This window comes from Vombatus ursinus, unplaced genomic scaffold, assembly GCF_900497805.2.
Source record: "Vombatus ursinus unplaced genomic scaffold, bare-nosed wombat genome assembly UNPS02014460.1, whole genome shotgun sequence".
In the NCBI taxonomy this organism is placed as follows: Eukaryota; Metazoa; Chordata; class Mammalia; order Diprotodontia; family Vombatidae; genus Vombatus; species Vombatus ursinus.
The window spans coordinates 337,675-360,427 of NW_020954238.1; the positions used below are offsets into that span (position 1 = coordinate 337,675).

Below are 22,753 nucleotides of genomic sequence, written 5' to 3' on the forward strand. Positions count from 1 at the left end.
TGACAGGAGGACATACACAACGTCTCTCTTAACAACTTTGGAATGGATTCTGTGGCCTTGGAGACACTGGCACAGGACTGCTCAGGATGGTGTGTCCCCATCAGAGAAGTTGCTGTGCTCTGTGAGCAAAGCAAAACTGAAGTAGCTCAAAAGAAATGGGAGATGCACAAATTTGGAGAATCCACTCCAAATGTTCACCTGGACTATTTGTGCCTGACCTGTGTAGAACATTTGGAGCTCATATTGATCTGATCAGTCACAATTGGATACAGTGTAATTTGACTCTAGCTCAGTGATGTCATTGTGGTCCTCTTCCAGAATGAAGGACAACTGCCATGAGCATTGAATCTAATTTTAAATAAATCTTAATTTCTGTGCATTAGTGCTTTTCCTAAAACCTTCTTCAGGGCACATAAGACATCTTTATTTCTGAGGCTGTAGATAATAGGGTTGAGCATGGGAGGAAGAATGGTATATAAGATGGCTAAGACCTTGTCCTGACCAGGAATATGATAGGACTTTGGCTTCATGTTTATAAAGATAAATGACCCATAGTATATGACAATCACAGTCAGGTGAGACAAAAAAGTGGAGAAGGTTTTTTCTGGGCCTCCATGGATTTAATGTGAAGCACAGTACGGAGAATCTGACCATAAGAGGCAAGGATGATGGAAAAGGGAATTAGTAGGAAGAATACAGCACTCACATAGACTCCTCCTTGATAGTGTGATATGTCAACAGAAGAGAGTTTCAGCATGGCCTGGATTACATAGAAAAAGTGGTCAATGGTCCTTGTGCCACAAAAGGGGAGGTGAAGTTTGTAAGTTATATCAATTGTAGAGTTGATGGTTCCCTCAAGCCAGCATCCAGCAGCCGTAAGGACACTGATTTGATGGTTCTTTTCCAACATTTATCATTGTCCTATTTTGTCATGTGTATATAAGCATATGTGTGTGTATTTCTATTATTAATTATGTTTGGTGTATGATTTTACATGTATTGCCCATATTGCACATTAGAATATAAACATATTAGGAGTAGATATTATTTTGTTCTTTGTATTTTCATGCCTAACACCTAGTTTAGTACCTGACACGTAGGCAATGCTCAATAAATATTTATTGATTGATTTCATCCTGATCTCCTTGGATATGGGCTGCCTTCATGTCACATCACATTTTTGCTCCAGTTTTTAATTTCTCATATCTTATTCTCTCTCCTTTCAAACCCTAAACAGCAATGCTCTTGATTCCCTTTTCTTGGGGAGTTACCTTAGTCTTTAGAAGCCTGTGGAAAGGGCTTCATATGGAGTGGAATAAAACAGAATAAATCTGGAAAGATAGATTGGAGTCAGTTTATGATATGTTTTTAATCCTAAGTGGAAATGTTTTCATCCACGAGGTATCAGGGAGCTATTGGAATTTATTGTCTAAGGGATTGACAGGATCTGAATTTGTTTAAAGAAAATCACTTTGACAGCTGAGTGGAGAGAGAATAGACTAGCTGTTAGGAGACCATTTTTGAAACTACTTCTATAGTCTAGGCAATAGGTGATGAGAACCTGAACTTGGGTAGTGGCTATATCAGTGAGAAAAAAAAGAGAATGGGGGTTCCACTTTTGGAAGCCAAGATGGAAGAGTAAGAAGTAATTCCCTCTCACGGTCCCTCACTAACATCTGAAACCCAAGAAAATATCACCCCAGGAAAAAACCCTGAAACAGCTGAACTACCATAAAGATGGGGTGTAGCAGACCCATAGCCCAGGTAGCTTGAGGGATTAATGGCAAAGGCCCCTCTTGCCCTGGGGGAGAAAGAGCAATACAGAAAGGGAGGGGACCCAGCAAGCTAGTGGAAAACTCCACCTCAGCATACCAGGAGGAGATCCTGAACCCCAAGTGGTGGAGTAGGCAAGCACCAACACCAGGATCCCCAAGTGCCTCAGTATGGGTAGGGAAGCAGTGGAAACTTACTCAGAAAACCACCACATGCTTTGGTGTTCTACAGCAACCAAGTCTCCCAGTGCCTCAGCAAAACTGTAGGAAGTACTCTATAGGGGAAAGCCCCAGGTGGAGAAACATCCAGCAGCAGCAAAACATCCATCTGAAAGAAGCTGAAGAAAGCAAAAGGAAAGGCCCAGGTGAGCAGGTAACCTTCAGGGACAATACTACCCAACACTACCCCTAGAGTTCCAGTGTTGCCGATTTCTGTCCAACACTTGATAAACTGCCAGAACCCTAGAGCCTCCATCTGCTATTATCTGAGGCCCTAGCACACAAAGCCAGCGAATAGGCCCTGGCCTTCCAACACAAGAAATTTGGGTCAGTGCCCTCCACTCCCCATCAGGAAAGCTCAATCCTTTTTAAATGCCAGGAAATAAACAAACACATGAGCAAAAAGAAACATACTATAGATTCTTATTATGGAAACAGTGAAGATCAAGGCAGAAATTCTGAAGAGGACAACATTGTCAACAAACCCCCATCTAGAGCCTCAAAAGGGAATATGAACTGGTCTGAAGGCCAAAAAGCATTCTTGGAAGAGCTCAAGAAAGACTTTAAAAGTCACATAAGAGAGGTAGAAGAAAAATTGGGAAAAGAAATGAAAGGTATGCAAGAGAGAGTCAATAGTTTGGGAAAAAAAGGACAAAAGAATTGGACAAATAGAAAAGAAGACACGAAAACTTGCTGAGGAGAAGAATTCCTTAAAAAATAAAATGAGCCAAATGGAAAAGGATGTTCAAAACCTAATAGACAAAAACAATTTGTTCAAAATTAGAACTGGGCAAATGGAAGGTAGTACTTTATGAGAGAGCAAGAATCGTCAAACAGAAACACAAGAATGAAATAAAAAGTAGATGGAAACATAAAATACCTCACTGGTAAAAACAAATGACCTGGAAAATCTATCCAGGAGAAACTATTTAAAAATTATTTCTACCTAAAAACTATGATGAAAAAAAGAGCCTGGACCATCTTTCAGGAAATCAGCAAGGAAAACTGCTCTGAGGTTCTAGAACCAGAGGGTAAAATAGTCATACAAAAAATCCACCTGTCACCTCCTGAAAGAGATCTCAAATTAAAAATGCAAAGGAATATAGTAGCCAAATTCCAAAATTACCAGGTTAAAGAGAAAATATTGCAAACAGCTAGAAAGAAACAATTTAAATATCATGGAACCACAGTCAGGATTATGCAGGATCTTGAAGGTTCTACATCAAAAAATTGTAGGGCATGGAATATAATATTCAATAAGTCAAAGGAACTTGGATTACAACCGAGGATCAACTACCCAGCAAAAAATGAGCATTATCTCTCAGGGGAGCAGATGGACATTCAAAGAAATAGAGGAATTCCAAAACTTCCTGATAAAAAGACCAGAACTCAACAGAAAATTTGATCTTCAAATACAAGACTCCAGAGAGAAATAAAAAGATAAATGGAACAGAAAAAAAACCCAACAACAACAACACAACTACATGTTGTTAGTACAGGCAAACTGTTTACATCCCTACAAGGGCAGATGACACTTGTAACTCTTGAGAACTGTATTATGATTACACCATTTTAAAGGGGTATACACAGAAGGAGTGGGTATAAGTTGACTGTGATGTAATGATAAAAAAAATCTAATCAAGTGGGTTAAATGGATATAAGTAAGGGGATTAATCTGATCTAACTAAGGGAATTTACTGGGAGAAAAGGAAAAAAGGAGACAGACAAAGGTAAATTATATTACAGGAAAAGGCACAAAAATCTATTACAGTAGAGGGAAAGAAGGGAGAGAGATGAACATTGCTTGAGCCTTACTCTCATCAAATTTGGCTTAAGGAGGGAATAACATAATCAGTTAGGTATGGAAATCTAACTTGCCCTATAGGCAGTAGGAGGGAAAAGGGGAAAGAAAAGAGAGGGGGAGATAGAAGGGAGGAAAGAAGTAGTAAGGGTAAAGGGGAAGAAAAGGGAGGGGGCTAATAGAAGGGAGGGAGGACTGAGGGAGATGGTGGTCAAAAGCAAAGCCCGAGTGAGGAGGGAAAAGGAAAAAGGAGAAAGAAAAGCATAAACAGGGTGGAAGGAGGATGGAGAGAAAGACATAGATAGTAATCATAACTGTGAACGTGAATGGGATGAGCTCTTTCATAAAATGGAGGTGGATAGCAGAATGGATTAAAAACCATGATCCTACAATATATTGTTTACAGAAAACACATTTGAAACAGAGGGACACAAACAAGGTAAAGGTAAAAGGCTGGAGGAGAATATATTATGTATCAGCTGAAGCAAAAAAAAAAAGCAGAGGTAGTAATCCTGATCTCAGACAAAGCAAAAGCAACAATAGATCTATTCAAAAGAGATAAGGAAGAAAATTACATCCTGCTAAAAGGCACCATAGACAATGAAGTAATATCATTACTAAACATACATGCACCTAATGGTATAGCATCCAAATTCTTAGAGGACAAATTTAGAAGGATATAGACAGCAAAACTATACTAGTGGTGGACCTCAACCTCCCCCTCTCTGAACTAGATAAATCTAACCACAAAATAAACAAGAAAGAAGTTAAGGAGGTGAATAGAATATTGGAAAAGTTAGGTATGGTAGACCTCTGGAAAAAATTGAATGGGGATAGAAAGGAATATACATTTTTCTTGGCAGTACATGGCACATACACAAAAACTGACCATATAGTAGGGCATAAAAACCTCACAATCCAATGAGGAAAGCCAGAAATATTAAATGCTTCTTTTCAGATACAATAAAATTACATGTAATAAAGGACCATGGAAAGATAAACTAAAAATAATTGGAATATAAATAATCTAATTCTAAAAAAAAGAATGAGTGAAACAACAAATCATTGAAACAATCAATAACTTCATTCAAGAGAATGACAATAATGAGACAACATACCAAAACTTATGGGATACAGCAAAAGCAGTTCTTAGGGGAAGTTTTATATCTCTAAATGGGAAAATTGGAACATTAATGCGTTGTTGGTGGAGTTGTGAAATGATCCAACCGTTCTGGAGAGGAATTTGTAACTATGTCCAAAGGGCTTCAAAAATGTGCATATCCTTTGACCCAACAATAGCACTTCTAGGCCTGTATTCCAAAGGATCATAGCAATGGGGAAAAAGACTCATATGTACCAAAATATTTGTAGCAGCTCTTTTTGTGGTGGCAAAGAATTTGAAATTGAGGGAATGCCCATCAATTGGGGATTGGCTGAACAAGTTGTGGTATATGAATGTAATGGAATACTATTGTGCTACAAGAAACGATGAGCAGGTAGACTTCAGAAAAACCTGGAAAGATTTAGATGAACTGATGCTGAGTGAAGTGAGCAGAACCAGAAGAACATTGAATATGGTAACAACCACATTGTGAGATGAGTAACATTGGTAGACTTAGCCCTTCTCAGCAATGCAAGGATATAAGACATCTCCAAAGGTCTCATGATGAAAAATGCTATCTATATTCAGAGAAAGAACTATGGAGTTTGAATGCAGATCAAAGCATACTCTTTCTGGTGGTTCCTCCTCTTGGTTCTAATTCTTCCTTACAATGTCACTCATGTGAAAATAAGTTTAATAGGAATGTATAAATATAGCCCATATCAGATGGCACGCTGTCTTGGGGAGGGAGGTGGGAACAGAGGGGGAGAAAAATGTAAAATTCATGGAAGTGATTGTTGATAAATCAAAATAAATTAATAAAAAATTTAATTTAATTTAAAAAAGAGAGAGAATGATTTGAGAAACTTGGTAACTTATTGAACATTGTGGGTAAAAGCAAGTGAGGTTTCAAGAATGACTCTCAGGATGACCAATGTATGGTGGCACCTTCAACAGGAATAGACAAGTTTATGAGAAATTTGGGATGGGAGGAAAAATTCATGAATGCCACCACAGATAAGTTGAATTTGAAATAACTTCGGGACATCCATTCAAAATGTCCAAAAAGTAATTGTTTCAATTAGATTTGGGAATGGAAGTCTGGTAGATATATGTATGCATATACATGGTATCTAAGTGTACATATATACATGCATGTATCTACATATATGAATATGTTTCTATGTCTTTTTTATCAAGTTTGCATAAACATTTTACTAATATGTGAACATGTTGTAATACCCAGGAGACTTTAAATTGATCAAAGGTTGGGACTATTTCACTTCTGTATTTGTATCCCCAGAAAGTTGCACAGTATCAGAAACATAGTAGGCACAGAATAAATATTGGCTAATTGATTGCCTCTAGGAGAAAGAATAAAGAAGTCATTCAAATTTATAAGAATAAGAACCATTCCTTAACTGATAAATGATAAAAGCCATAACTAGGAAGAGAAAGGAAAAAGGGGAATTGTGAAATTGAAAATTGACACCCCACTTTATTCTGTATTATTGACATTAGAGTCTTTAAGATAGTTTGTCTTCTTTATAAGAGGTTAACTACCCCATTTCTCTGGTCTGCAGCCCAGACTCATTGAGTCAATATAGTCATAAGATACTCTGCCTGGTCAAAATTCTAGCACCAGACAATTCTGGTGCAGGGGGTGACCCAAAAGAGGATTCTCCAGAGGATGTTGACTAATTTTCTGTTTTCATTATTGCCCTGGACTTTGGAAGCCCCCTTTTGCAAGTCAGCATGATTATGCCAAATATAAGCCCACCCTACATCTTCATTCCTCCTCCAATACAGACAAATCAAAATCCTAGTTTAGCGTCACTGAACTTTATGTAACCAACTGTATAAAAGGCTGTTATTTATGCTGTAAGGGGTCTGTGCTGTGCTGTGCTGTGACCTCTATTGCTGGCAGCTTCTAGACTTGCAAATAAATAGATTATGCTAAAAATTTCATGTCTAAATTTCTATTTATCACAGATTTTTATGATAACGGAATTTTTCTCAAGGGAGAAAATCCAAGCTATGACTAGATAGTTATACGAAAAAATGTTCTAAATCACCAGTAATTAGTGAAATGAAAATTAGAGCAATTAAAATTCCATATAATGTCTACCATAATGGGAAAGTAGGAAAAATAACTTATTTATAGCATGCATGGGAAAGTAGGTGTGTTAATGTGCTATCACTGTAGCTATGAAAGTGTGCGGGTCTTTGGAAAGAAATTTAAAACTACATCACCAAAGTTATTGAGTGGTGCATACTCTTTGATTACATGGCCTATACCCACAAAGAGAACAAAGAAAGAGGAAACGTACTTACATATAAAATAATTTGTGGCAGATTATTTTTGGGGCCAAAAAACTGAAAACTTATTGGGTTCCCATAAAATGGAGAACAGATGATAGTATATGAATGTAATAGAGTATGATTGTGCCACAGCAACACAGGAGACAGTTTCAGAGAAACTAGGGAAGACTTGTGTAAACTGATAAAGAGGAAAGTAAGCAAAACTAGCAGAACAATTTCTAAAATAACAACAACACTGGTAAGACAAGCAATTTGGAAACATTTAAGAACTCTGATTATCTAATAGACCAACCATCATTTGACAGTACTGGTGACAAAGAATCACATCCATGTTCTAACAAAGTAGTGTGAGCCAATTATACAGAATGTGACAAACATTGGAGATGGCCAATGTTGGGGTTTGCTTTCCTTGGCTTTTCCAAGTTGCTACAAAGGTTTGTACTTTTATTTGTTTGTTTCCAGAGGAATATGGCAGAGAGAGAGAGAAAGTAAATATATGTTAATTGAGAAACATAAATTTTAATTTAATAATAATGGTTACTCAGGACTGATGGACAGCCTGTGTGTAGTCTGTCAAAAAAAAATAGTCCAACTATGTGACCACTACTGTTTTTTTTTGGTTTATTTATGTGACTTTATGTCCCCAGCTACTTTTTTTGGAATAAGCATTTCCCAAAGAGTCTCTGGAGGGCCCCCAACACCTCCTTATTCCTCAGGCTATAGATGATGGGGTTGAGCATAGGAGTGAGGATGGTGTAGAAGATAGAAAAGTTCTTGTCCTCTTCTAGGGAACACAGAGATGGGGGCCTCAGATATGTATACACAAATGGGGCATAGTAGAAGGAGACCACAGTCAGGTGGGTAGAACAGGTAGTGAAAGCTTTCTTCTTGCCCTGTGATGAGCGCATATGATAGACGGCATAGAGAACCCGACCATAGGAAGCCATGATGCCAAGGAAAGGTACAAAAAGAAACAGGTAGGTGCTGAAGAACACTGTGTACTCATAAGCCCAGGTATCCATGCAGGCTAGAGGCACCATGGCTGGGATATCACAAAAGAAATGATTAATGATTCTGGACTTGCAATAGGGCATGGAGAGTGCATACACTGTATGGAAAATGGAATTGATGGATGAAGAGACCCAAGACACAGAAATCATCAGCAAGCACATTCTCTTGTTCATGAGAATGGGATAATGGAGGGGTTGGCAAATGGCCACATAACGGTCAATGGCCATAGATGCCAGGAGTAACCCTTCGCCACTAGCTATGAGTAAAAAACAGAAACTTTGGAATCCACAAGCCACCAAAGAAATGGAACTGTCCCCAGACAGGAAGTTGACAGCCATCTTGTGAACTGTACTGCAAATGTACATGAGGTCCATGAGAGAGAGCTGACTGAGTAGAAAGTACATGGGGGTGTGGAGGTGGTGATCCATCCAGATGAGGAGAATCATGGTTGAGTTACCCAAGAAAGCGATTAGGAAGATGAGGATGACCAGAAGGAAGAGGAGCAGGCCAATTTTTGTTGGGGGAAATAGCCCCAGTAAGAAGAAACCAGAGGTGGTTTGATTCCATCCCTCCATAGGAGGGTGTTTCTGGAATGATTTTCCTGTAGGATAAAATGAGGGAATGGAAAGAAACTGCTGTGGAACCAAGCTCCTTTTTGCTTCTCCTAGAATCACCCTATTCATGTACATCAGCAATGACTGTATATTCTGACGCTTTGATTTTCAGCAGCCAGGTAGTATACTGAATAAGAACACTGGACTTGAAGTTGGGAAGATCTCACTTCAAATTTGGCCTCAGACGTTTGCTAGCTGTGTGACTCTGGGAAAGTCAGTCTTTTTGAGCCTCAGTTTCGCACCTGTAAAATGGAAAGAAGAACAGGATGTTACATAAGATTATTTCTGAGATTACATATGTGCAGTGCTTTGATAACCTTAAAATGCTATGTAAATGTATATTGTTGTTGTTGTTACTGTTATTATTATAGCAGCTAGCTAGCACAGTGGAGAAAATGCTGGGCTTGAGGTTAGGAGATCTGAGTTTAAATGTGGCCTTAGACACTGACAAGCTCTGTGACCTTGGGAAAGCCACTTAAATTTGTTGGCCTCAGTTTTCCCACCTGTACAATGAGCTGGAGATGGAAATGGCAAACCAGTGCAGTATCTTTGAAAAGGAAACCCCAAACAGGGTCAAAAAAAGTTGGACATGACTGAAAGCAACTAAACAACAATTAGTTTTAATACTAGCTTATTCCCTATTCTAAATAATTAATATTAGTGTTAATAAGGGAATAGAGATGGGACATGACATTGTCATTATATATGTATGATGTTGTGGGCAAGAGAAAATTGTCATGATGATTCAACAATTCCCTGTGGATTACAGCTGCAGCAAAAGCTGCCCCTTTGTAGACTTTCATTCTCAGAGGTCAAGGGTCCCTAAATAGGAAACCATAGGGACTGGGCTGTGAGGTACTCTCTTAACAGCAATGATGCTTCTTCAGTTAAAAAAGAGTGGTGTGATCGAACCCTTGTGAGTCACAGAACTCGGAGTTTGTAAGTCCCTGGTCATCTGGCCTCATCTGATCTCTCCAATGTTGAGCCTCACTGAGCTCTGACATGCCAAGATACATGGCTTGGTGAAAGGGGCACCAGACTGAGAGATTTGGATTTTGCAGCCCCTTTAAAAGCAAGAAATAGCACAACTTTAACTTCTAGAACATCAGGAGTCACCATAACCTAGTATAATCACCCTGGTCTGTGCATCAAGAGGACTGGGGATCCTGTTACCGCTTTGTAACTAACAAGCTGTGATGGGGGCAGGTCCCTTTGGCACTCCAGGAGCCATCTTGGACATTTATAAAGAGGGAATTGGATTCTGTGGCAGCTGCACAATGAGTATTAGCTTAGCACCCCCTCTTCACATCATGCTTTATATATTCTCTTCCATGAATTTGTAAATGTTTAACAAACATTTCTCTGAAAAGTAAGATAGAGTGGGTTTAACTATTGACCTGTTCTCTATCACTTCCTTAAGTTTAAGTAAACAGTGAAACCAAGCAATTCACTGAGCTTTGATGTGTAGATTCTGCTGATTTCTGAGGTTTGAATGTTCACACTGAACAGTTCACAATGGGAGCCTAGTTCTCATCCTTTAGGGGCCAGGTGGTGCTCCAGTCCCTCCAGACAGCTTGGCTAACTACTGTATTTCCCAATGATTTCGGCCATTCTGAGGTCATGCTGTATCTAGAGTCAATACCAATTACTTTCAATACTATAGGTTTCAGTCCTCAAAGTAACAGTATCTTCCCTGAGGGCACAAAACCCTCCTTTCACTTTTCTAGCTTCCCCTAGCATACCTGACACTATAATAGCATTTTATTAAGTGTAGATACCCGTTACATTTATACATACACATATATGTACATACACTTATATAATATGTAGGTATATATTTATAAAATTTATTTATATATTACATCAATTCATAATATTTATATATAGCATTTACATAGTGCTTTTGGGTTTGAAAAATGCTGTACAAATATTATTTTATTTTTATCCTCACAAAAACCCTGGGAGCTAGGTGCTATTATTAGGCCTTTTTTATAGATGGGGAAACAGAGGCATAGAACAGTTAAGTGACTTGCCCAGGGTCACACATCTAGTAAGTACCTGAGTACCTGCTAGATATTTGATAGACATAGATGCACAAACATACATAGGTATATTCCCAACTGTAACCCACGTTGATTAATCTCTAGATTCATTAAGGAATCAAACTACTTCTGGATAATTCCAAATTCTCTTTAACCCCATAAAATTCAAAGCATTATATAATCTGAGCATTAGTTATTATGATATTCCTGTTGTCAGGTGGCCTGTTATTTTGAGATCTGAAAACATATTCCATACGAGAGATGGCACCTTCCAATTTCTTCTTCCCCAGGAGCTGAGTCTTACTTTCACAAGACAGGTCTCAGTTTGACAGAGGTAATATCCACTCAGTGATTTAGGCTTAATAAGAAATGAGACAGAGAATGGCCTCTTTATCTAGTAAAAGAAAAATTCATCCAGGAGAGGAAGACCCTCAGGGTTTCTGGCCAAAAAAGAAACAATTGCTATTTATATTCACTCTCAGCCAATCTGGGGCCAAGCAATGACCAAATGGAGATTGGCCAGGCACCTATTGTTGGCCAATCAATGAGAACCAGACTGATTGATGTTGAAACCTTGCAAGATATCTTGGGCTTTATAGATGACATTTCTTTCTAAATATTAAAAAAAACCTCACAATACCAAAATACAAATTGAAGAGAACCAGATCGGTTAACAGTCACAGCTGTGTCTGGGTGGGGTGGGGTGTGTGATAATTAACTAAGTAAGAGCAGAAAAGATTGCCAAAGATAATATCAGCTCTATGAAAGTGAAAACCTTTTGAACAAATATCATGAAAAGTATTCTAAGAAAGGGACTGATTTTTTTTTCAACCGAAAAAAAGCCCTTATGAGGGACTGATATCCATAATAAACAACTAACAGGCACATATAAGAGCAAAAGCCGTTCTCCAATAGATAGGTAGTCAAAGAATATAAACACATAGTTTTGAAAAGGTGTATTTCAGCCTATGAATAACCACATAAACGAATCCTGCCAATCACCAATACTAAGAGAAACAAAACAAAAAAGAGTTCTGATGTTGCGTCTTACAGTCAGAAAACTGGAAAAGATGACAAAAGATGGGAATTACTCATGTTACAGTGGCTGTGCAAAGAAGGGCACACTAATGCATTGTTGGTAGGGGTGTGAATTGATCTTACCATTTGACAGTCAGATGGAGGCATGCAAAGAAAGTGACCATGTGTTTATACTCTGTGAACCAGAGACTTCAAGGAGGTCAATGACAACAGAGCTCCTATATACAACAAATGATTCATAGCAGCATGTTTTGTGGTGGCAAGGAATTTTTTGTGGGACAGATAATTTCCCTGAGTTAGGGAATGAATAAACAGGTTCTGACACATGAATATAAGGAGATATTATTGTTTTGTAAGAAATGATGAGTGTGATGAAAGACAGAAAGATGGAAAGAGCTACATAAATGGATGAAAAGTGAAGTAAGCAGAATGAAGAAAACAAATATACACAATGACTTCAACAATAGAAATGAAATGAACAACAGAACAATTGAAACCAGTACCCAACTTAGTCCCAAAGATGGGGCACTTTGAGTGGAGGACACTGCAGATACTGTCTGCCTTTTTCCTGTATGTTGTTTAAGCTTGACGTACTTTTTATTCTTCATTTTAATTCTCTTAAAATGAATGGTTCTTTTTACACTGGAAAATGTAGGTAATAGAAAAATAACAATAAAGTATTAAAACAGAGAAAATGAAATTATATCTTGCATTGAAACTTGTCCAAACTTGAATACCTGAGTAGAGGAAAACATCTTTTAGAAAAAATAGCAAGCAAAGAAATACAAGAGACATGACCCAGCCACTCCCTTCTCTCTCTCTGTTCTGAGCTTCTAGGATATTATTTTTATTTGGAACCATCCAATGTTTCATTGGCACAGGTACTGGAAAGTAATTAGCATCCCTGAGACCTTCATTTCAAGTTCTCTTAATGTCTGGATGGAAACATTTCTTTTCAAATTGTCCATCTATTGCCACAGCTTGCTACCACACCAACCCACCATTAAATTGAGTTCTTAATGCGTCTTAAGTTTTAGACTCTAAGATGTGATGCAAATCTTTGACAAACTAGCTCAGGTCCATATTCCTTTGGAGCCTGCTTGCACCTCCAGTTTTAATTTTATGAAGTCATGGCAATTACAATATCAATACTTTCCGTGTGCAATGATACTACCTGTTTAATAAAGAATTATTGATTGAATGAATGAATGAATAATTTTCTTTGTGAGGATGACAAGCTGAGTTATATCCACAATCTTATTTACTCTAAGAATCAGAGGATTTCCTGCCTGCTGGATCTTCAGAAATCATTGAATCCATGAATACATTTACTTTACTTTCCTTGCTTACTTAATACTGTCCAAGGTCCAGAGCTAGACAGAATGCCATTTTTTGCAAATTCTTTCTGTTAACAGTTCTCTCCGTTGATCTGTCTTTTTCTATTTTTTTTCCATCTCTATGCCTCTCTGTATCTGTCTCTCTGTATCTTCCTCGCTTCTCTCTGTATTTCACTTTCTGTGTCTCTGGCTCTGTCTGTATCTGCTTCTCTTTCTCTGTCTGTCTCTGTTGTTGCTTCTTGGCTTAGTGTCTGTGTCACTGTGTCTATCTGTCTGCTTCTCCCTGTCTTCCCTCACCCACCTTCATTTAAAAATACCTTCTCTTTTTGCTTCCTCAGGTATTTCTGAGCCCTGAAAGTTATTTCCTCTGTGCTGTTGCTTGAGGTTTCCACAGTGTAGCAGACCTTTCTTTCTAAAGGGATGGATTTCTGGACTCCCACTCTGAGCTCAATTGTTTTTGTCCAGGGAAAACATTTAAAGAGATGTAGGCTTAGGTTATGAGACAGGATGCTTGGATGTGTCCAATGTATTCACTTTTTAAGGATGAAGTGTATACATCCCTTACAATGAAGCTTATCTCGGTGAAGGAAAGGGAAGCATTAGTGAAGAGAAAGGAAGCAAATGATGAAGGAAGCCAAGACCTGTCACTTCTTCCTCTTTTGCTCTCCTGCCATGAAAATGATCTCAAAGGAGGTTTCAGAACAAGCAGTAATCCAAGAGTCAGAAGGACTGTACCTCTCCAATCTGGGGCAAATTCTTTCACCTCACTCATCCTCAGTTTTCTCATTCATGAAAGGTGGCTCATGGGGCTATTCCTTGTTCAAATGGCATACTATGTATTCAAAGTACTTTATATTCTAAAAGCACCATATTTAAGTGATGCTATTAATCTGTAATTGCTGGTTAGTGTTTTTATCATCATCAACTCATATTGAAGGTGGACATATGGATATCTTCATTTTTCATTTCACAAGGGATATGAAGAGTCTTTGGATTGTTTTCTGCTTGGGTCCTCAAACAGATAATGTAAACACATCTGTGTTTATTTAATGTGCATCATTTGCCAAGCCCCATCTGTTTAGAGAACCAAGCACTATATTCACAGCTAGACTGCAGAAGATTCTGGAATCTCTTTAGCCACTGCACAAAAGAATGCCTTGATAAAGTAGTTCGTTTATAGCAACCCAGTAATAATATTAACTGTTACAACCAGAAACCACCATATCAAAGCAATTCTCTCAGTTGACTTGTAAGCACTTGGCTTTAGGCAACTTACATCAAAATAAGGAAGAGTAAAGCCCAAGAAATCTGGGCTGATTCTGGTGAGGAAGTATATTGGGAGGAAATGGTTCTAGAGCCATGGGGAGAAGAAAAAGATAAGAACTTCTCTGCTAACTTCAAAGTGCAATATAAGCATGAGCTAATGCTGCTGCTGCTGCTAAGTGGCATAACATTGGAGAGGTAGGGAGAGGGACAGCCTTGGCTTCCTGATATAGGTCCTGCATCTGATAAGATCTGTTATACTTTCCATATTACAGCACATTAGAGCCCCCAGTAATTTGGACAGAAGGCAATAATTTGCACTGGTGGAGGGAATTTTCACACAAAAGATCCCCACAAGTATGAAATGATGGGTATGGACTCTGCCAATATTGTGGTTTTGGAATCAGAAGACTTGCGTTTGAATCTCACTGCCCTTACTTCCTCTGTCTGTGTGCCATAGGAAGACTGTTTACCTCTCTGACCTTTTTTTTTATGTGTAAAATGAAGAAATTGGGTCAGATGGTCTCTGGGGACCTATTACCCTATAAGTGTTAGGTTTGCTTTTTTTTCTCTTTTGACATGGAGCTTGGAGTGTGATGCTGAGGCACCTCATCACGTTGGTCTCTCAGACTTTAGATGTAGATGAATATCAATCAAATTGTTTGGGCAAATTTCTCAAACAGATGATTGGAAGTGTCTAATCTATCTAATCCACCCCATGAAAATCCTGGTTGAGGTGCTAAAAGAGAACAAATTGTTTCTAAAGATGAGTAAGTGATATCTCAGGGTTGAGAAAAGGTCTGTTTTTTTAAAATAATGTTGGGAAATGGAATAGATTCACTGAATAAAGTAATTAAGTCAGGAAACTCTATATGTCACCATTTTCCCACCATATACATGTATGTGGGCACACACACAAATACATCCACATCCACTTACAAAGAAAGCATACAGAGACCCCAATATCTTCTCTAACTCATCAGCTTTAGAAGAAATAAGCCTTCCTTGACATCACCCTGCTTTTCATCATGGCTGCCCTTTGTTTTCATGTAAAGGAATCAATTGATTGAATTCTGGACATTTTTCTATCATGAAGTACAGTAATTGTTCCTAGCTCCCCAACAGTCATGGTACAGAACGGGGGAATCAGGTACAGAATACCTGTCTTTTGAGCTAGGAAGCTGGGGATCAGAGGTCCGGTGTGAGGAATGGAGTGCCTGGAATCATGGTCAGAGGTAGCATGGCTCAGAAGATGGCATACTGGCTGACTCCAAGGGCACCCTCAGGTGCTGTCCCACTCTGACATCACTTACTCTTTTTGCTCATCTTCTTTTTACATCTCTCACCATATTTCCACACACAGCCACAGAGCTGCCTCTAGCCTCCCACTTCTTTCACCTTTCAGAGTATGTTACCACCCAAAGTCTCCCTCATGCAATTACAGACTCCTTATGTAAGAAGGTTCTGCCAAAGGTGATCTCCTTCATACATTAGGAGGGCCATGCCTACCCTGTTCTCGACAAGAGAACCTGTTTTTTGTGAAGATCCTCAGAGGAAGAAGCTCCACAGACTCTATTAGTCACTGCTCCACATCTGGGAGTTTGTCCTTTTGTCTAATTTGAATTTCAGGGAAGGCAGCATCACATGATGGAGAGAGTTGATTTGAAATAATTACAAAACATATAAATACCTAGGTTTTAGTCACAACTCTAATTTCTGTGAACCTCAATTCTCTCATCTATAAGTTGAGTACAAATATTTGGACTTTCTATATCAAAGGGCTCTTGAGAAAGAAATGTTCTGCATAAGGAAAAATACTATAAAATTTCAAACTGCTATTAGTAATTACCTGTTGAAGCATGTCTTAACATCTAGTCCTCAATGGAAATTGGCAATGACTTTGTACAGATGGTTCCTACAGTTGCTTGGCATAGAGCATGCAGCAATGAACTTGGAGTCAAAATGTCGTGATTTTTAATTCTAGCTCAGACAGTGACTAGTTATGAGAACCTGGGAAAGCACATCATCCTCACTTGGCCTCAGTTTCCTTATCTGTAAAATGAGCAAGTTGGATCTGATGATCTCAAAGTGTCCTTCCAACTTGAAATGTGTGATGCCAGTGATCCAAGTTTTGATTCCCCTCTCACCTTTACAAGTGAAGATGAGCAACAGAGTACTAGGCTGGTACTGCTCAGTGGGTCCTGATGCAACTCCTGAAGATAACTGCTGCAGGGAAAGGCAGATCTGACATCCTCTATATGTTCTCTGGTACTGTCAGGTGTGTTCCCATCTCCTCCTGCAGTGATTGTGCTGACCAAGTCCTCGGAGACTGCCTCTACAAGCATCTGCCATGTCTGCCCCAAACACTTCCCCTGAGCTCATTTACTTGTACATCCCTGGTACCTGACATAGAAACATGCCATCATCCAAATAATGTCTTCTCTCTGGAGATATTTTTTGGCTTGCACTTTCACCCAGAACAGACCAAAAGAGAATATCTGACACTCAATTACTGAAAAATGCATTGAGAAGAGAATTTCTGAGCTGAATGTTATCTACTCCAACGTCTTCATTGTAAAATTATCAGAGTAATTTCCAGACATGAGAAGGGACTTGCTCAACTTGACATTGAAGGTGCTTGGTAGAATGAGGAGGGCAAGTTACATGTCTGTCTACGGAGGCAGTTTTAGAATTCTAGAATTGGATTCTGAGGTGTGTTGGAGCCAGCTTCAACTGGATGACAAGAGCTGATTGTTACATTTTCAATGTGAATATTTGTACCTTAAAAACCCACAAATTGCTACAAATCAGGGCATAATTTACTATTTTGTTGATTGTCTGGAATTAAAATGATCAAAATGCTATTAATTCAGATTAAAATAAAAAATGGCAAGCATACTTTTTTGAGAGAGTCAGTTGTTAGACATTTAGTCCTGATGGGAAGGCTCTTTTCTTTTCATTTCAGAAGAGACTGTCTGACCCAAAGACAAGACCACCAGAACTAGTGATGGGAGACTTGAATCCTGGCCCTGAGAGGACCTGTTTAATCAGCTGAAATTCCCTTCACTTCTCAGGGTACTCAACAGTCCAATGGGCATATTTATATTGCATATGTATTGCTTCCTGTTAGAGGTATTGTGGGAAGAAATGGGAATCCATCTACTTTCACTAGCCCTGGAGTTTACTGTTCCTCCAAATCTATTGGAGCACCACAACTCCTAGGATCTTCCAGACAACACAATACAATTTCCTTATGTTGCAGTTCAATGAAATCAAGGAAGGCCTACGGTCAGTGCCAGAACCAGAACAGCTCAGAAGAGAGCAAACACTATCCTGGCCTCCATTCCAAGAATTCCTGAGGTTACTCTACTGAGACATACACTGACTCTTCTAACTCCCCCACTTTCCCACATCCATACTCACAAATGCACACACATATATACACACAAACATACACATACAAACACACACCTTGGAGGTCAAAAAGGGAAATCTACATCTTTATTCCTTTCTCCATAATCTCAGACAGAGCCTAATCCTCCTCTCACCTTGTTTGAAGGCATTTAGTTCTTTGCTCCCATTTGGAGCCACCCACCATCTCATCTCTCCTGTCCTTGCTCCTGTGATCCCCAACATGTATATTATATAGAATCACCAACTCTCTCTCTGTCTCTACAGCCATCCTGGACTCCTGGACTTAGCAGTGTTTCAAAATGCAGTCTCCTTCCTGCACCAAAAGAAAAGCATGCCTGCCTTCTCCTTGACAAAGGAAGATTTACTTTCCTTCCAAGGAGATTACAGACTCCTGTGCTTATATGATCTCTCACATTTATATCTGAGAGTCATTCCTTTTTTCTAATTAAAATTCAAAGGAAGGCAGGATGGCATGGTGAGGAGAGTGAACTTGAAATAACAATAACACTATGGCTTTAGTCCCATCTCTACTGGTCACTGGATTCTTGTTCCCTTGACTCAACAGTAAAATGAGTACCAATACTTCATCTGCCTCCATCAAAGGCCAGTTGTGAGAAAAATTCTCTGAATATTGGACAATGCTTGACAGGGTAGTGGTTACTGTGCTAGACTTGGAGTCAGGAAGCTTGGAATTAGAATCCTGCTTGGGATTTTTCCTAGCTGTGTGACTCTGGGCAAGTACCTTAACCTCTCTCAGCCTCAGTTTCCTCAATCTTAAAATGAGGGTGATAGCACCTGTCTTATAGGGTTTTTGTGAAGTCCAAAGGGAATCATCTAGGTAAAGGCCTTGGACAGTCTTGGAGTTCTTTATCCATGCTAGCTCATTGCATCAACATAAACTGTATTTAGTTGTTGGAGTGTCTCCTGTGGCTGAATCTTCAATGTGAATATGGAACGACATCCCACAGACTGTCCTCCATGATCCCTTGGGGATAGTACATGTGGAGTCAGGAAGCCCTGGCTTTGAATCCAGGCTCTGGCTCTTACTACTTATGTGACTTTGGGTAAGTCCATTAATTGCCTCAGTTTCCCCATCTTTAACATGAGGAGGTTGGAATTGGTGATCTCAAATGTTTCTTTTACTCTAAAGATGTGATTCTCTGATCCCAGTTTTGTTGGCCTTCTTATCTCTAAACATGATTCTGATGAACAGACCCATTGGATGTCATTGCCTACCTGGTCCTGATGCAATTTCCAAAGCTAGTGTCAGCAGGGAAAGGCAGAGTTGAAATTCTATATTTGTTCTTTCACATGACCAAGTTTGCTCACACTTCCTGTTTCTGTGGCCACTGTGCTGTCCAAATCCTCAGGGAATACCTGTCCAGCCATCTCCCAATCCTGCCTCAAATACTGCACCTGGGTTTGTTTATTTGTGCATTCCTTTCATTGTGGACCCACGGACTCACCATCATCCATCCATCATTTCTGAAGATCATAGTTGGCTCGTATATTGACATTGACTAATAAAGTGAGGAGAGAATTTCTGAGCTGGCCATATATTTTAGAACTTATCTTATTTAATCCCTTCATTAATATATACATATATATGTATATATATATGTATATATAGTATATATGTATATATATGTGTGTGTGTGTGTGTGTATGTATGTATGTATATACAGACTGATTTCCAGATAGGAGAAGGTACTTATTTAACTTCAAATTGGGGATTTGTGGCAGAGTCAGGAGTACAACCTCCTTGTCTGACTGTGAGAGCAGTTTTATAGTCTTTCCACTACAGGGAAAATAAGACTTTAGACGTCAAAGATCACTCCCTGTTCCTTTCAACAGGGAAATCTTGGCTCAAGTTCATATTCTTAGGATACTGATCTAGTAGTTGTGTCAACAGACATGTTCAGCTTAATAAATTTGTGGGTGTAGCTTTAAATTTCTTTCCAGATTGTCTGGACAAGTTCACAGTGGCATCAAATATATCAATATACCCATTCTCCCAAACCACCTCTAGAATTAATCAATTTCTTTTTCTGGTAACTTTGCCAACCTTATGAGTGTGAGTGGAAACCTTATGGTTTCTTTAATTTGCATTTCTCTAATTTGAAGCATTTTTAAAATGTGGCTAGTGATAGCTTGAGTTTCTTCCTCTGTAAAATTGCCTCTTCATACCTTTGATCATTTATCACCTGGAGAATATCTCTCATTGTTATTAATTTATTAATTTTCTATACATGTTGGGAATGGAGATTTATCAGAGAGACGTGCAAACACTTTCACTATTTACCTACTTCCATTCTAATTTTAGCTGCATTGGTTTTATTTCGGCAAGAATGTTTAAAATTTAGTTTATTAAAAATTATACATTCAATCTTCTTTGACTGTCTCTGCCACTTTTTTGACTATAAACACTTTCTGTATCCATAGATTTGAAAGGCTACTTTTTTCTTCCTTGCTTCTGTAATTTGTGATGCCATCCTTTATGCCTAATTAATGAAACCATTTGGAGCTTATCTTAGCATATGATGTGAGAGATCATTTCTGTACTAGTTTCTATTTGACCATTTCCAAATTTTCTCGGAGGCTTTGTTTTCTTCAAATAATGATTTTTACCTACTAAGCTAGGATCATTGGATTTATTAAACACTAAGATACCGTGCTCATAACTACCATATATTTTGTAAGAAGTCTATTCCATTGATTCATTCCTCTATTTCTTAGCTAACACTAAATTGTTTTGATGATTACTGTGTTCAAATTAGATTCAGTAAGCTTCATTCTTTCCTTGTTTTTTCAGGATTTCCCTTGGTATTTTTTGCCTTTTGCACCTCAGATGAATTTTGTTATCATTTTATCTAGTTCTCTAAGGTATTCCTTTGGCATTATAAATGACCATTGATACAAGCATATTAGTTTAGATAGTAATGACATTTTATTCTATTGACTCATCTAAACATGAGCAATCAATATTTCTCCAATTATTTAATTACGTTTGTTTAATGAGTCATTTTGTAGTGGAGGGAAGCCCAGGAAGCAGTAGGTGATCTTGGCCTTTCTAAGTTAAGATCTTCCCCAGATCTCAGTTTGTCTGAGGCAACCCCCCCAGTCAATGATTAAGGGCAAGGTAAGAATTGAGACAAAATATGACCCAATTTACCAAGCCTCTGTGACTCCTTGGTTAGGTTTTGATGACTTAGAATGAGTGTAAATGGTTTGAACCCCAAACCCCCTCAATCCCATGAACCCTAATTAGAATAAATTCTGCTCTAAGAGAGAGTTGCCCCATTCAAAATGATTACATGATTTTCTTAATTTTTGTTAAGCAGGATGTGTGTAGGAGTGAAGGTTGTAAATGATGGGTTGATTTAAAACTGAATATGAACAGTGAAATGATAAGGGAGAGAGAGCCTCAAGAGAAGGCTATAGCATGTACTGTGTGGAAAGCAAATTGTTATGCACTAAAAAATAACTATAGAAAAGTTAGACAGCTCAGGCTCCCAAGGACTTCATGTTCTATTAGACAGACAACAGTAAAGGAGGTAGGTTGCTAATACAGGAAAAATGAGAAACAGAATTTGGATAAATTGAAGGATACATCAATAACATAAAGATACATACATATATGTAAGTGTGTATATACATATACACATGCATGTGTGTGTATATATATATATATATATAATAGACAAAAGTTTTAGTATACTGGTTTGGTTGTGAAATATTTATGATGTAGCATGTGTAAAAATAAATAAAATGAAAAAAATTATAGAAGAGTTATATTCCATATCAGTAGAGAGATGAACTCTCATATGAATCAATAATCCAGAATCCTAGCTAATTGTAATCAGTGGTTCAAAGGAAAAACCCAAGATCATCTGTAACTATACCATCACAAGTGATCTTTCTACATATTCAGGATAAAAACATTATCTTTTGTCATTGGATAAGAGGAATATGCCTGTGTGTGTGTGTGTGTGTGTGTGTGTGTGTGTGTAACTGTTTTCTATCTGAGAGAAAGCCCTGCTGAACATGGAGAAGTTGGATTCCAGATAGTTTGCCAGTGAGAAATCCATTGACTGTATCAACCTACGATACTGAGAACAATGTGGTTTCATAGTACCTTTGATATAGCCATGACAATGAAAGATTTTTGCTATGAATCACAGAGTTTTAAATCATTATAAATATTATTTTAACATTTGGTTGCTACCCTCTACAGATAAGATTGTTGTCAAAAGGAGGAATTGAAACATGAATCAATAACATCATTCTTGGAACAAATTAAACCAGAATTCATTTAATAAATTCAACAAATAAATGGGGCTCCCAATAGATTTTCCTTGGGGAAGCAAATATGTGAGTTGGTTGAGTTCATTTCATTGTATAGCTAAAGGTAGTAAGAAGCATCACTTTTTTTTTGGTGTCAACCCAAAAAATGCATGAATGCTATTTGGGTTATTTTCTGCACAGTTCTAATAGATCATCCATAAGCACAGAGCCATTGTGCTGACCTCATTGGTGTATACCTTTGAAACCTGTACAATATACCAACACCATGCCAGGAAACTGAATTTCTTTCTTTTGAATTGTCTTAGGAAGAGTTTTAAGATCACTGGGCAGGATAAGATACCAGACACGGAGGTCTTTCTTGAACTAAACTGCCAAGAATTCAAACTCTGCTTGGGAAAGCACAACTCCAATGCATTGGTCATGTTGTTCTAATGCAAAACTTCCACTTGTCAAAAAGACTATTTTATGGAGAACACACACAGGGTACAAGCTCACTTCGTGGTCGGAAGAAGT

General features: G+C 38.3%; 1 protein-coding gene across 1 annotated transcript; it reads right to left on the minus strand.

Annotated features, from left to right (window-relative positions):
* Window positions 1–7,863: 7,863 nt before the first annotated feature.
* Window positions 7,864–8,802, minus strand: LOC114042478 (olfactory receptor 2L3-like). The gene has a single exon (XM_027861164.1). It carries the CDS (start codon window positions 8,800–8,802, stop codon window positions 7,864–7,866), a length of 939 nt encoding a protein of 312 aa, XP_027716965.1.
* Window positions 8,803–22,753: the final 13,951 nt, after the last annotated feature.